Source organism: Phyllostomus discolor, chromosome 7, assembly GCF_004126475.2.
Source record: "Phyllostomus discolor isolate MPI-MPIP mPhyDis1 chromosome 7, mPhyDis1.pri.v3, whole genome shotgun sequence".
NCBI lineage: Eukaryota > Metazoa > Chordata > Mammalia > Chiroptera > Phyllostomidae > Phyllostomus > Phyllostomus discolor.
In genome coordinates this window covers 102,145,565-102,160,490 of record NC_040909.2, presented here as the reverse complement: position 1 = coordinate 102,160,490, position 14,926 = coordinate 102,145,565, and the positions used below count along the sequence as shown (strand labels likewise).

The following is a 14,926-nucleotide window of genomic DNA, read 5'->3' as shown; positions in this document are numbered from 1 at the left end:
CAGAATACTGAAAGTGTTACATCTTTATCAAAAATATAAAAAAAATATATAAACATATCAAAGAGTTGCGGAAGTAAGTCGCCACTACCATTTCTACCTTACATCATCTTATTACCTGATTAAAATGTCATTACCCAAGACTCCAATGCAGGGATTTCTAGGCATGATTTCACAATGCCTCAAAACAAGTTAAATCACATTTAAAGGTAGTATAAATTTATACTATTAAATCACCTGGAAACGAGATTCATTTTAAGTAGTTTTGAAACACCATAGTGTGTACAGCATTTCATAAGCTTCTTAAATTATAAAATGTTAGAAACAAATAAAATAAAGCCCTGGCTGGATGGCTCAGTGGACTGAGTGCTGGCCTGAGAATCAAAGGTTCACCAGTTCAATCCCCAGTCAGGGCACATGCCAGGGCACATGCACAAGAGAGGCAACCAAATATTGATGTTTCTCTCCTTCTCTTTCTCCCTCCCTTCCCTTTTCTCTAAAAATAAATGAATAAAATCTTTTTAAAAAGTAAAAACAATCATTGTTAAAAGAAGAAAAACTAAGTAAGAAATAAACTAAATAACAACTAAGTAAATAAGATATACATGTGAAAAAACAGGATACAAGAATTCTCAAGAATAGTATGTTACCTTTGCTGTGTTTTCAAGTAACATTCATGTGCTCTCTTTAAAGTACCTCACTCCAATAGGTTTTCAAACATTCTTAGTTTTAAAAATCTGTAAAGGGGACAATGTCAGGTCTTATAGATTTTCAAAACTAAAGAAAACCGATGTCGCCAGCTCCAGTACCTCAGCACACACACAAAAAGAATCACAACAGTTAATAAAACTTGGAGACACCTACCCATTTCAATGTGTGATTGACAAAGGGCAATTTTTGGCTGATGGCACTGTTTCTATAATGTGATCCAGGAATTAAATATGTAATAATCATGTGTGCCTCTTCTTTGGATCCCTGGCTTCTCCTCTGATTTCCTGAGTAGGTTTTTTGTTTATTTTTTTGTTTGTTTGTTATTGTTGTCTTGAGCAGTTCTTACATGAGCCAGTGACCAAAGTGCTGGGGGCTTTGAGGAGAACATTAGAGCAACGATATCCTTTTCACACTAGGTTCACTGTTTTCCAGCATGGGAAGGGACAGGCAGCCACAGTGAGATTTTCCAATTGTGTGAAGTATGTATAATTCTAGTCTCAAAACCAAGGCTCTATACAAAGATCAAAATTATTGTATAAGGATCTGCTTTTGTTAAAAGAGAACTTACATATTTTCTCCCTTCAATTATTTAAAGTGCACACCTTAAAAATTAACTACTCATCACTGCATATGGGGATGTGTGTAATATGTCACCAAAGAAACTGATAAAATACAAAGCATATAATTTTGTCATTGTTTGTTTTCTAGTGAGGAGGTATAAGAATTTTATAGGAAAATTTTGACATCACTTAAAATTCATCAGTGCAGAACTAGCTGGTGAGCATTTTCTTGAAATGAGGACTTGGTAAATATAAAGATTTATATATTTATATAAACATAAATAGATTTATTTCCTAATTATGAAGAAAGTTTGCATGCATTCCAAACTCTACTATCACTTGAAGAGACTCTTCAGGATCTTAAAATGTTAAATGAAAACAGCATCTATTAAAAACATTTCACTTATGCTACCTGGTAAATTGTACTTTATATTCTAAGAGAGTAGAAGCCCTCCAAATGTAAATATTTATTTTATGTTTCTTTTGATGCAATTAATACACTGTGCCACAAAAGGTTATTAGGTTTCTACTTCTAAAAAAATACATATAGCACTACCTATATTTTCCAAATATTTCACCAACGGTGAAGAAAAGAACTCTAGTAGCTCCAGCAATTCTGCATTGGTTTTGGATATGGACTTCCTTTGTTAACACGTTCAGCAGAAACAAGAATCAAGACATATACTGCAGGATGTTAGGACTCGAAACAACAGCGAGTTTCTGTAGAAACTATGGTCCTGTCGTTCAAGACAGTAAGTTTAAGTTGAGCGGGAAAACTTAAGATATCATGTAGTCTTGGATATTTCAAAGCCGTCCTTCCCAGGTAAAAGATGTATCTGATCTCATGCCCTTGTCACCCTTTCCCTGTTTTATTGGGGCATTAGTTCGCATAACTGTTTTCTCTGTACTTCTCCCTCTCTTGGATCCTAGAGAAGCTTCTCCATTCTCAGTATTTCTTTCCCCTGCTGAGCATTAGCCGTACTCTGAGGCCAGGAACATGTAACCCCCAAGAGTGGCCACAATTGTTTTTTGGGGAGGAAGGCTAGGGATGGTATCTAGACCCTCTTAAGTCCCCTCGCCCCACCCAAGGGGGCCCATTTGGGTGGCTGGACCTGGAGGAGAGACCAGGGGTGTCCCTCCCCGCTGGCCTCAGCATCTGCCCAGCATTCCAACAACCAGTGGGATGTCTGACCCCTGCCAGGTTTCTGTTTCCCATTCTCATTTTCTCGAGTCCTCCTGCTCTTCCTTTCTCCTGCTGTATTTTTGTCATCAATTCTTTTTGGCAAGAGAACACAGCAGAGCTACATCTCTTTCCCATAAATACCGGTATGCTTTTACCGAACCTTTCTCCTCCCCTTTCTTCCTGTCATCCAGCTAGGGTCTGCAATGCAAAGGACTCTCCTCTCATCCAGACACCGACGTCAGTGTCTCAGTTTGACAATTTCATTCAACACGCCCGCACCTACCGAAGCCCACTCCTTACCAGTTCCACTTTCTCCCTGTTAACCATGTTGCTTTCCACTGCTAAGCACCTCCTCCACCTTTTCGGGTTCTACTACTGCCCACATTTTAAAAAAAATCCAATATGCAAGACAGTGTGAATTCCGGTGTGTGTGTGTGTGTGTGTGTGTGTGTGTGAGAGAGAGAGAGAGAGAGAGAGAGAGAGAGAGAGAGAGAGAGAGAGAGAGAGAGAGAGAGAGAGAGGGAGAGAGAGAGAGTGTGTGTGTGTGTTTGCGCGCGCGCCATCCCTCTCAGTCTGTCAGGGTCTTGGGCGTGAGGTTTCTAGGTGCTGCTGGACAGTCGGACAGCTCAAACTTCCACTGACAGGCTAAGACTGGACCCTGCCAAGCGCACCTGTCTACGTCAGGTAACCAGGGAAGTGCTGGACAGGCTGTGTTCCAGGACACCTGGCCCCGAAAAGAGCGAAAAGAGCGATAGCAGCGACCTGGAGCCACAGGGGCACCCCTCCTGCCCCACTGTTCTCTATTCCTCCAGCATGTTCTGCTTTCCTCTGGGCACCCCTTCCTCCACAGCGCCTTACCTCAAACAGGGGACCGATCTTGTTCTTCTCCAGGTAAGCCTGGATCCGGGACTGCTGATACGACGCCATGGAGAAACAGCAGGGGCCGGGAGCTGAGTGCCGGCAGAACGCGCCTCTGCTGGGGGGCCCACCCACCTTCTCCCAGGACTGGGGCGGGGACAGGAGCTAGCAAGCCTGGGCTCCCCAAGCCTGGAGGGGCTCGGCCAGGGCCGTGGGCGTGGGCTGCAGCCACCGGAGTGGCAAGCGTGGAGCTTTGAGAGCCGGAAACCCCGCACAGCACCGGCACCGCCAACTCAGACAACTCGGAGACGTGGGGGGAACTCATTCATCGCGCTCTCCTGCTGCACCCGCCCCCACTGCTCTCCCTCCCTCAGCGCTGGCTCTGGAGCAGGCGCTGGGGAATTAGAGCCTCAGTGCCTTGCTCCTCTGGGCGGCAGCAGCATGGATCCTGGCTTGGGAGGCTAGCCGGGAGCTGCTGCTCCGCCCAGAGCGGCACCTGGGGGCGCCCTCTGAGGATAGGGCCCTCGGGGCTCCAATTCAACTCCCTGGAGCGTGTGTACGAGTGTAGAGTGCATGTGTCCCTCTCCCAGGTTACAACAACAAACAACCTGGGCTTATCCCCAGCTTGTGCTCTCCCTGCCCGCTGCTCCCTAGCGACAGCTCCGCTCAAAAAGCCAATGGTTAAGGGGCTTCTTTCAAAGTGCTTATAAATCTGGTGCTTGTTGGCTACTCTTCGACAGCTGCAAATACAGTTCTCCAGGGGGTGGTCCCCACCGCCCCACTGGAACCACTCCTTGCCACCTCCTGTTCTGCCTACAGTGGTTCAGGGTCTGAGAAGGGCAGAGTTGGGAGAAGGTGCATGGGTCTGAGGATTTACCATGAAAATGAAGTTGTCTTCCCTTGGAAAATCTGCCTTGGCTTGGAGCAAGCCTTCTGCAGGCTGAGAACCCAGCAGAAAACTCCCAAAGGTTGAGAGCAACTCCAGCTTTTGACTGAAGAAGAGATAAAAGGAAGCCAGCCCTGCTTCCAAGTCTGCCTTCCTAATCTACATATAATTATGTCTATCTATAATTACATATCTACATCTCAGATGCTACCCTGTTCTACTTAACAATGATCCTTCTAGATATTCCATGAACTCCTCAAATTTAGCTAATGCCCTTCTTATAGTGGAGGGTTTTTCAAGTTGAAGATCTATAAACACAGAGCTTTCTTCACAGAGCTCTCTTTCTTGTGGAAAAACCATTGAGGTTCCCAATGACCATGTCCCTGGCTCCTAACCATGACATGCTACCAAAATTAAAAAGCTTATATTGGTAAATATGAAGGTTTAGCATAAAGGGAATAACTGTCCTTGAAGCAGACTGTAACTGCACAGATTTCTTTTTCTTCACTGTGTTTCTGAATTTCTGTAATTTATTATTTTTTATTAGTGTCAGTGTTTTTTTAATCAGTGGTCCCCAACATTTGTGGCACCAGGCATCAGGACAGCGTGGGATGTGGGGTGGGGGCGGGGTGCAGGACAGGAGGGGAGCTCAGGCGGTAATGCCAGGAAACTTCCCTCCCTGCCCACCACTCACTGCTGCTGTGGGGCCTGGTTCCTCACAGGACACTGACAGGTTTGGGGACCCTTGTTTTAAATGATGTACTCAGAGGGAAACATTCAATAGTTCAGATAAGAATGTAATATCTAAGAAAGTAATGCTAATTCCATTTAAATAATTCAGATAAGAAATCTGCCAGGATACCTAAGAGCTTAACTCTCATTGATATAGATGTGATTTAGAGTGGGAAGATGCCCAAGTTATTACTTTGACAATCAGACTCAATGATCTGCCCAGGAAAACCTGTTACAGGTTTTCCACTATGCATCAAAGATGTACTTACTTATATTTTTTAAACATGTTCAGGACGAATGACATATATGGAGTGAATATAAATACCTTTCTTTGCTACAAGGTACAGGGTAGAGCCATCTATGATCCAGGTGAAAAGTCAAGTATTTCTGGTATCACATAGTATTGCAGAATCAGAGTGGTACCTCTCTGAAATCAAGGGCTGGCATCCTCTAGGACATATTAGCAAGATGCTTTTTTAAGTCAGATAATTAACAAACTTCTTTAGTCCTCCCCATGCTCAAGGCACTGCCCCTAGGACCCTGAATAGAAAAGACAAAGATTCACTGGCAAGATACTTCTGTATTAAAAGGAGAATCATGAAGATATAAACATTTGTGTGTGTTAATATACTGAATAGCCCTGGCCGGGTTGCTCAGCTGGTTGGAGCATCAGCCCATGCACCAAAAGGTTGTGGGTTTGATTCCCAGTCAGGCACATACCTAAATTGTGGATTCAATTCCTGGTCTAGGTGCACACAGGAGACAGCCAATCAATGTTTCTCACATAGCTCTTCCTCTTCTCCCACTTTCCTTTCCTCTTTTTCTAAAATCTATAAATATATCATCAGGTGAGGATTTAAAAATATTAATATACTAAATATACCAAAATTACATTTTTTAAATTCAGGAAATATTTCAGAATTTTTCCAAGGCCTACCTCAAATACCAATTCCTCCACAAAGCATTTCCTGGTTCTTTCCACTTATCCCCAAACCTGACTTCATTACTACCATACACACTTATTGCACAGCCTCCCCATGGCAGATGTTACACTAGGACTGAGGACTCAAAGATGAAAGGCCTTGTTTTTGTTCTCAGGCTCAGTCTTGTTGAGGCAATTGGCACAGACACAAAGAATGACATAAGAGTACATAGTGCTAATACAGGAGGTATATAAAACATGCTGTGCACTTATGATAATGGAAAACTACCTGTGTCAGTGTCACCAAGAAAAGTCTATAAAGGAGATGGTATTTAAGCAACATGTTAAACAAAGAGCAAAAAAATTTCAAGTTTTTCAGATAGAATTGGTGGAATGAGGATAAAGATAAATTTCAGGTTTTGGCATTAAAAAAATGACCATGTGCAAAGGCATGGAGACACAGAACAGACTGGTGGATCGGGAAACACAGGGTATGTATGGAGAAAGGCTGGCATGGGAAGTTAAACATGTAAGCAGAGCTCAGTTCACTAGAGGTCTGAAAGGCCTTAAGAAGTACAGACTTGCATATTCTGGGCAATGCGAAGTGGCTAAAGACTTATGAGCAGAGGAGTGTTATGCATAGTCAGGTAAAAGTTTTAGAAAGATCGTTGTAACTCTTAGAAAGTTACATTCATGAAAAGTTAAAGAAGAATTATATGAAGATAGCAAAACCAATTTGGGTTGCAGAATCCACAAACAAATCACGAGGGCTGCTGGCCTTTAGACTGAGGATATGTCCAAAGGACACGATGATAGAAAGGATACGATGTGTTCAAGAAATATTTGAAGACTGATTTGTTGATTATATGTAGGGTGAAGCTGAAAGATGGAATCAAAGATGACCTTCTGATTTCTGCAATGAAGCTAAGATATTATAAATTATTTGCCCAGGTCACACAATGAGTAATTGATAAGGCCAACTTTGATTCAGGTTTTTCTAACTCCAAAGCTGAAGCTATTTTAATTCTCTGCCCAGTATCTTGAAAATTACTGTATTTTGCCCTGTACAATGCATACCCGTGTTTTTAGCCCAAACTTTCAGGAAAAAAATCTTTCATTTTAATTCAATTTTTTATTTATTTGTATTTAGAAACAAAACCAATTATCATATGCCAGGGTGTTATTTTGCATATCGATATCATTATTGCTTTCTAGCGTTACATTTAATGCATAAGCATAAATAAAAGAATTAAAAACATTTCTATAGATAGGAAATTAGTACTACCCATGTATAATGTGCATCCTTATTTCTCCCTCAAAAATTTGGGCAAAACAGTGTGCTATATATACATGGCAAAAGAATTTAGTTTGCAGAGATCTCATGTCCTGGCACATAGTAGTCAATTAATTGCAGTTGGATGAATTAATTACATTTTAGTAGATCAATTCAATTAAGCTATGTTCTTTCAGGCTACATTTTGTCTTTGATACATGCCATTTATATTATATTTTGTTCCATTTAATTAATTACATGCATATCTTGGTCTCTCTTTTATTTTAAATAGCAAACTCTCTAAAATTATGAACTGTATTGTAATTCTTTTATAATTTACAGTATATAACAGTATATTTTCATACAGTATGTTCTTCATAAGTCTGTCTTTAATTTAATTAATATTCTATTATTGTACATTTTAAGAATTTATTTCATTTAGTCCCTTCAAGATAATCTGAAAAAAAATTGTCTTAGACTGAATTTAACAATTTTCACACATAACATGGTACCTTTATAATCTTTTCCCTTTTATGGCCTATGTATGGCACGAAACGGCCATTTTTGCTGAGACTGTTTTGACTTCATTGTGTTACAGGATTGCCTGTCAGCATAATTTACAAATACACAGAATCCGATTTATACAATGTTCTAAAGCCTTTGTCTAACTTCATTGGTAAAACACCTTGCACAGCTCCTCATGCAAATGATTTTTGATGAAAGACCAAAGAACAAGGGGGAGGCCAGTTGACCTAATTAGGGAATATTAGCAGTGTAATCCCTTGAAATTAATTAAATATTGAAATCTATACAAGTTCCTGGAATTGGGCTATTGGCCTGAAACACACTTGTCCCTTCCTCTACTTCTCTCACCTTGCCGCTTTGTAACAAATGGGGAAGAATGTCTTCCCAAAGATCTCAATGTACCATCAGGATTTTGATTTTTGAGCTATAAGGTAGAGAGGCTATATCAGAAACAGAAATAAAGGGGATTTGGGAAAAGATAACGTGGAGAAGTGGGGACATTGAAGAGTCCTGAGTGAAAAACTAAATAAAAAAGCTAAAAGGAAGGAATGCATTATTTGGGAGCCTACCAAGTATAATCATGGAGAACACAGGCCTAGGGGTTCTAGCCCAGGACAGAATCTGGGCTTTGCAACTGGCTATGTAATCTTCACCAAACTGTCCTCTCTGTCCTCATCTGTAAAGTGAAGGCAAATAGCACTTAGTTTACCAGTGTATGAGGGTTACATGAGATAATGCAGGAAGCACTCAATGCAGAGCCAGGAACACAATAAAGATTCCATAAAGGGTAGTGCTAATATTGTTGACGTTGTTGTCATACCATAATAACTGTCACCACCATCACTGTCAATACCTTGAGACTGAGATGAACCCAAATAAAGCTACCAGCTTGGGAAATCCCAGCCTTCTCAAGGAGCACGTCTGTTTAATTTCCACATTTAAATATTAGGTTTTAATATTTAATTTTTAATATGTGGAATGTTTATAAGCAATACTCATCTAAAAGACTTTATGTCAACAACTTCATAACATGTTTATTTGCATTACACCATGAATCACTTACAGGAAATCTACAGATATGAAACTGTAGATACTTTTGATATTATCATTAGGTTATTAAGCCTGACATGCTTTTTGCTTATAATTTCCAAAATAATACTGTATTAATTTTTCATTCCCATAAGTGAGAGTCTTTGTTAAGAGGAAATGTGACTTAAACAATGAAAATGTCACAGAATACTGTAACGTGATACTGGATTTTTTGAAAGGAAGGAGAAAACAAGAATGGCTAAGCAAACAAAAGATGACTTGCTAAGGAAAATCAATTCTCCTTGGTGTGCACCATGGGAACCAGGCACTCTGCCTAGGACAGGATGTGCTATTGCTCCAGTTCAGCTCTCAAGGAATAAGTAACGTGGGACCCACTTCTCCAACACGCATCTCTGTAAATGCCAGCTAATGCTCAGTCATAATGCAGCACCTCTCAACAACCTCAGCACTAAAGGTTAACTGTACATTTTAGAAGAGTAAGAGGAACCTCCATTGCCTATAGGGAATTTAATTTTTTTTAAAGAGAAAAAGGATGACAACTCTCTACAAAAACACTCTGGATACTATGGTGCCCCAAGCTGTCAGCACATTCTCTCCTTCCAAAATCAATGTTGGTTCATTCCCAATAGACAATACCCATCTTCCAACCCTCAAATGGTTTTGATGATCAGATACAGAGAATTCTGTGATGTCTAGGCATAGACTAAGCTTCCACACATGCCAGGAAAGCACACTGACTTACATACCTGTCACAAAAGATCTATGATGAGGTCATGAGTAATAACAGCTAACCTTGCTACCTCTGCTTGGGGGGATTAGGAAACCAAAAACTGAATGAATAAATGAACAAATAGGTGGGTACATGGGGGAATAAATGAATTACAGAAAGAATAAATGAATAAAATGTTGGCAATTCATTAGGCAACTGTGAAGCCTATAAACTAGTTTCTCAACCACATATATTTAAATCCCCTATTTACATGCATAACAAAGTCTGATAGATTTTGTTCAGTACATTCTGTTAAGTATTTATAAAGTATTTAAATATAGTGTTTCATAAGATAACAGCATTGATTTGCTTTTATGTGTTTCTTGGGTCTATTCTCTTCAATTTGCCACTTTTCTTTCTCTGTTACTTTTTTATTTCTTTTCCTTTTTTTTTTTTAAGAAGAAAGGTTATTCACCTTGCAGCCTGAGCCTGCACACAAGTACACAACTGTCAGTGGTCAGTGAAAACCAATTGACTAGAATTGATGACAAATGTTTTCTGCTACATCTCTTTCCTAAAATGTATTGTAAAATCTTTGTCTGCAAATTATTGCTCTTGACATTCATATCCTTACACATATTTTAATATTAAATCATTATCACTAAACCCCAAATTCCATGTGTTAGGACAGTTCTTCCTTGCTCTCAGTGTTCCTGACTACTCTTTTTTGCCAAAACTATTATCAAATGAAAAACATTTTTCTCATTTTCACTTCATTAATAAAATGGCAATATATCAAAAACTTCTCTTAATATGGCAATGACGGTAAGAACATTTAAAAAATTAAGCAGGGAACATGGAAATATGCTCAACCTTCTAATTTCAAAATAGTCTCCCTACAATAAAAAAATAATAGACATTGACAGACTGGTACCTTATGAAATGAAATGTGCAAAACTAAATTATCCTCATATCTACTCTACCTGCTCTCTTTGTATTTGTTTGTTTCAGAGTCGTGTGGAAGTATCCTTTGAAATGTCTGTCTCCCTTAGAGTGTAACTTTCTCACAGGTAGTGAAACTGGCTTTGGGGCCAAACCTGAGGCTGCCTTATAGGCCAGCTCCTTACTGAAAACTGTATGACCATGACTACACATTACTATTACTGAATGTTGCAGATGAGGAAATGAAGGCCAACAGCTGTTCAATAACATGCCATGCCAGTTGGCGATAAAGCCAAAATCCAAATCCAAGGATGTCTTACTTTGAACCAGGTGTTCTTTCACTTTACTACATGGGACAAATTTCATTTGTATCTGTTTTGAATCCCCATTGATACTTCAGTTACTTCTATTATTTTTGTAATGCTTTTACTTTTAAAGCTGTTTCTATCTAGAATATTCAATAATGTCATTTAACATACTAGCAATGCAGCTGATCAATCTTATATGTTTCATCAACAAGAAGTATGTGTTAGAACACTGTAATATAACTTTTTGGTATTTCTCACCATTTTTAGAATAAAAGAGGCAACCTAGGAGAATGTTTAAAAGTGTGGGCTTTGGTTTTGACAAAGCAAAGGAAACCATCAACACAATGAAAAGAAAACCTATTGAATGGGAGAAGATATTCACCAATGATACATATACCCCATGAGGAGTTAATACCCAAAATTTACACTCACAGTACTGAACATCCAAAAACAAATAATCCAACTAAAAAATGGGCAGAGGGCCTGAAAAGATACTTCTCCAAAGATGACATACAGATGGCCAATAGACATATGAAAAGATGCCCAATGTCACTAATCATCAGAAAAATGCAAATTAAAACCACAATGAGATATCACCTCACAGCTGTCAGAATGGCTACCATCAATAAATCAACAAGCAACAAGTGCTGGTGCACTGTTGGTGGGAATGCAGATTGGTGCAGCCACTGTGGAAAACAGTATGAAGGGTTCTCAAAAAATATTAAAAATAGAATCGCCTTTTGACCCAGCAATTCCACTTCTAGGTAGTATATACATGTGAAGAAACCCAAAACACTAACTGGAAAGAATACATGGACCCCTCCGCCTATATTCACTGCAGCATTATTTATAATTTCAAAGATATGGATGCAGCCCAAGTGTCCATCAGTAGTGGGCAATAAAAGATGTGAGAAAGAGGTGTGTGTGTGTGTGTGTGTATGTGTGTGTGTAAAATATCTCACAGCTTTTTATATCTATATCTATACATATAGATATCTATATGTATCTATAAATATACATATAGATATAATAAAATATTACTCAGTCATAAAAGAATAATTAAATCTTACCATTTACAACAGCATGGATAGATCTAGAAGGTGTTATGACCAGTGAAATACATCAGAGAAAGATAAATATAGTACTATGTGATTTCACTTGTATGTATAATCCAAAGAATGAAATAAACAAACAAACAAAATGAAAACTGACTCAGACACAGAGAGCAGACTGGGGGTTGCCGGTGGGGAGAGGAGTTGGGGGAGTATATGAAAGAGGTGAAGGGACTAAGAAGTACAAATTGGCAGTTACAAAATAGTTGTGGGGATGTAAGGTACAGCATAGGGAATGTAGTCAATAATGTGATAATTATGTTTGGCACCAGGTAAATAATGGAAATATTGAGGGGACACTTCGTAAAGTACATGACTCTCTAACCACTATGCTATATACCTGAAACTACTACAAAATAGTATTAGATGCAAATTATTGAAAATAATTTTTAAAAACCACAATGAGATACCACTTACATCCATTAGGATGGTTATACTGTAATAAAAATAATAGATAATAAGTGTTGGCAAAGATTTGTAAAAACTGGGACCCTCATAGACTGCTGGTATGTATTACAAGGGTGCGGGCCATGTGAAAGAGTCTGGTGGTTCTTCATAGGGTTAAATATCAAGTTATCATAATACCCAGCAATTCCACTACTAGGTATATACTCAAGAAAAATGAAAACACATGACCACAGAAAAACATATACATGAATACTCATAGAAGCAATATTCATAAAAGCCAAAAAGTGGAAATGATCCAAGTATCCAAATATCTATTACTTGATGAAAAACAAGTAACATGTGTCATGTCCATTTAATCTAACTTGGTGATAAAAGGAATAAAGATAGTACTGATGCATGCTACAGCTAAATGAGGGAAGCCACAAAACACCACAGATTGTATGCTTCTGCTGATGTGAAAAACCCACAATAAGCAAATCTACAGAGCAGGAAGTAGATTGGTGGTTTCTTAGAGCTGGCAGATGAACAGGAGGCAGGGGAGGGGTGGTAGGAAGGGTGAAGTGTAAGAACAGAAAAGGGAGAGGGGATGAACAGTGACTGCTAATGGGTTTCTTTTAGGAGCGACAAAAATGATGTAAAATTTATTGTGCTGAAGGCTGCACAACCCTGTGAACATACTAAAAGCTATTCAATTGTACACTTTAAATAGGTGAATTGTTTGGTATGTGAATTATATCTCAATAAAGATGTTACCTTAAGAAATAACAATAAACTTTTTGTTTGCTTCCTTTATTTCATTCTTGACCCATTCATTGTTTAATAGCATACTATTCAATCTCCATGAGTTTGAGTGTTTTGAATTTTTTCCTTAAGGTTGGCTTCTAGTTTCAGGCCCTTGTGGTCAGAAAATGCTTGATATGGTTTCAATTTTCTTGGATTTTTTTTGCGGCATGTTTTGTGTCCTATCATGTGGTCTATCTTTGAAAATGTTCCATGTGCATTTGAGAAGAATGTGTATTTTGCTACTTTGGGATGAAAGGCTCTAGGACATTGTTCAATGCCATAATATCTTTGTTGGTATTTTGTTTGGAAGATCTGTCCATTTTTGACAGTGAGGTGTTAAAATCCCCTACAATATTTGTGTTGCTGTCAATATCTTTCTTGAACTCCTCCAAGATTTTATTTATATATTTTGGGTGCTCCTATGTTGGGTGCATATATATTTACAATGTTTATGTCTTCTTGATGCATTCTTCCCTTGAGTATTATCAAGTGACCTTCTGGGTTTGTTTTTATGGCCCTTTCTTTGAAGTCTATTTTGTCTGATATGAGTATTGCTACCCCAGCTTTTTTTCCCCTTCCTGTCCATTTGCTTGGAATATTTGTTTCCAGCCCTTCACTTTCAGTCCGACAGCATGGATGGAACTGGAGAGCATTGTGCTAAGTGAAATAGGCCAGGCAGTGGAAGACAAATGCCATATGACCTCACCTTTAACTGGAACCTAATCAACAAAACAAGCAAGCAAGCAAAATATAACCAAAGACATTGAAATTAAGAACAAACTGACAGTAACCAGAAGGGCGAGGGGAAGGGATAATGGGGGAAAAGTGTGAAGTGTTTACAGGAACAACTATAAAGGACTCATGGATAATAACAAGGGGGGTGGAAACAGGCAAGGGAGGTGGGGAGGGCTAGGGTGGTGGGGAAGGGTGGGGGGGAAAGGAAGAAAACTGTACTTGAACGACAATAAAAATCAAGAGTAATAAAAATCAATAAATAGTTAAGTACCTTAAAAAAGAACAATAATTGTTCAATTTCATTGGTTCCAAGGTCTTCTTAGACTCCTGTTTTTTTTAATTGTTTTGTGATGGAGGAAACCATTGTTATAAAACACACACAGCTATAAACAGATCTTAACCATGAGTCTTTACGTGGTGAGAAGCATGATGGGATAACAATGCAAGATTAAAAGCAAAAGAAAGTGAAATGACTCCACATAAGTTTTCGAGTACATGCACCAGTGTGAATTCAGGGACTAAGAGACCCTTGGCAAGGCCTGTGAGAGGCAAAGATGCAGTAGAGTAAGAAAGAAGATGTGCAGTTCTATTGAGTTGATTTGAATTTTGGTGAAATAAATGAGAATAGGAGACTATTTCCTAGCTTGGACATATTCAATAAAACCGCCACCCCATCCTTCCTGCTATGCTGCGGGAGTTGTTTTGAGGGTCTGTCTACAGGGTGTGTGCTGGGCCAAAAGGAAGCTAACTGCACCCGCAGTCTTGTATTTCTTGCATTTGTGAGAAGAATTATTAGAAGTTCTTTTGCTTTCTTTCTTCCTTGAGGTTAAGAATTGTAATTAAAAAATATTTCCAATTTTCTACATTTCAGCACTTAGGTTTAATGCTTCAAATACTCTGGAACTTGTCTTTGTCACAAAAGTAAAGTTTTGAGAATTATGCCTGATGACATTTTGCATGCCTGCAATACAGGGACTTTCAGTGCTCTGCATATTCTGTTATATGAATTTAACACAATTCACTTATCCACTCTTCACTTCCGAGTTTTAACTTAACACAAACAATGCTGCAATAAAATTCTCATCCAAGTCTGCTTTTTCCCAAGGTCTAGACTTTCTTCAGGGTATGAACCTAGCAAAAGAATTGCCTGGTTGTAAGAATGTACAAATTCAGATTCATGAGACATTGTCACATTGCTCTCTAAAGTGGTTGTATAAATGTGTAATCCTTTC

At 38.9% G+C, this 14,926-nt stretch overlaps 1 protein-coding gene across 1 annotated transcript in view; it reads right to left on the bottom strand.

Annotated features, from left to right (window-relative positions):
• The window catches only part of C7H8orf34 (chromosome 7 C8orf34 homolog), a 302,768-nt gene extending 298,622 nt beyond the window's left edge, over window positions 1–4,146 (bottom strand). The window contains 4 exon segments of the mRNA XM_028534036.2: window positions 3,310–3,384; window positions 3,386–3,431; window positions 3,433–3,503; window positions 3,506–4,146. Coding sequence (XP_028389837.1) covers window positions 3,310–3,384; window positions 3,386–3,431; window positions 3,433–3,503; window positions 3,506–3,634 — 321 coding nt within the window. The 5' untranslated portion in view covers window positions 3,635–4,146.
• Window positions 4,147–14,926: the final 10,780 nt, after the last annotated feature.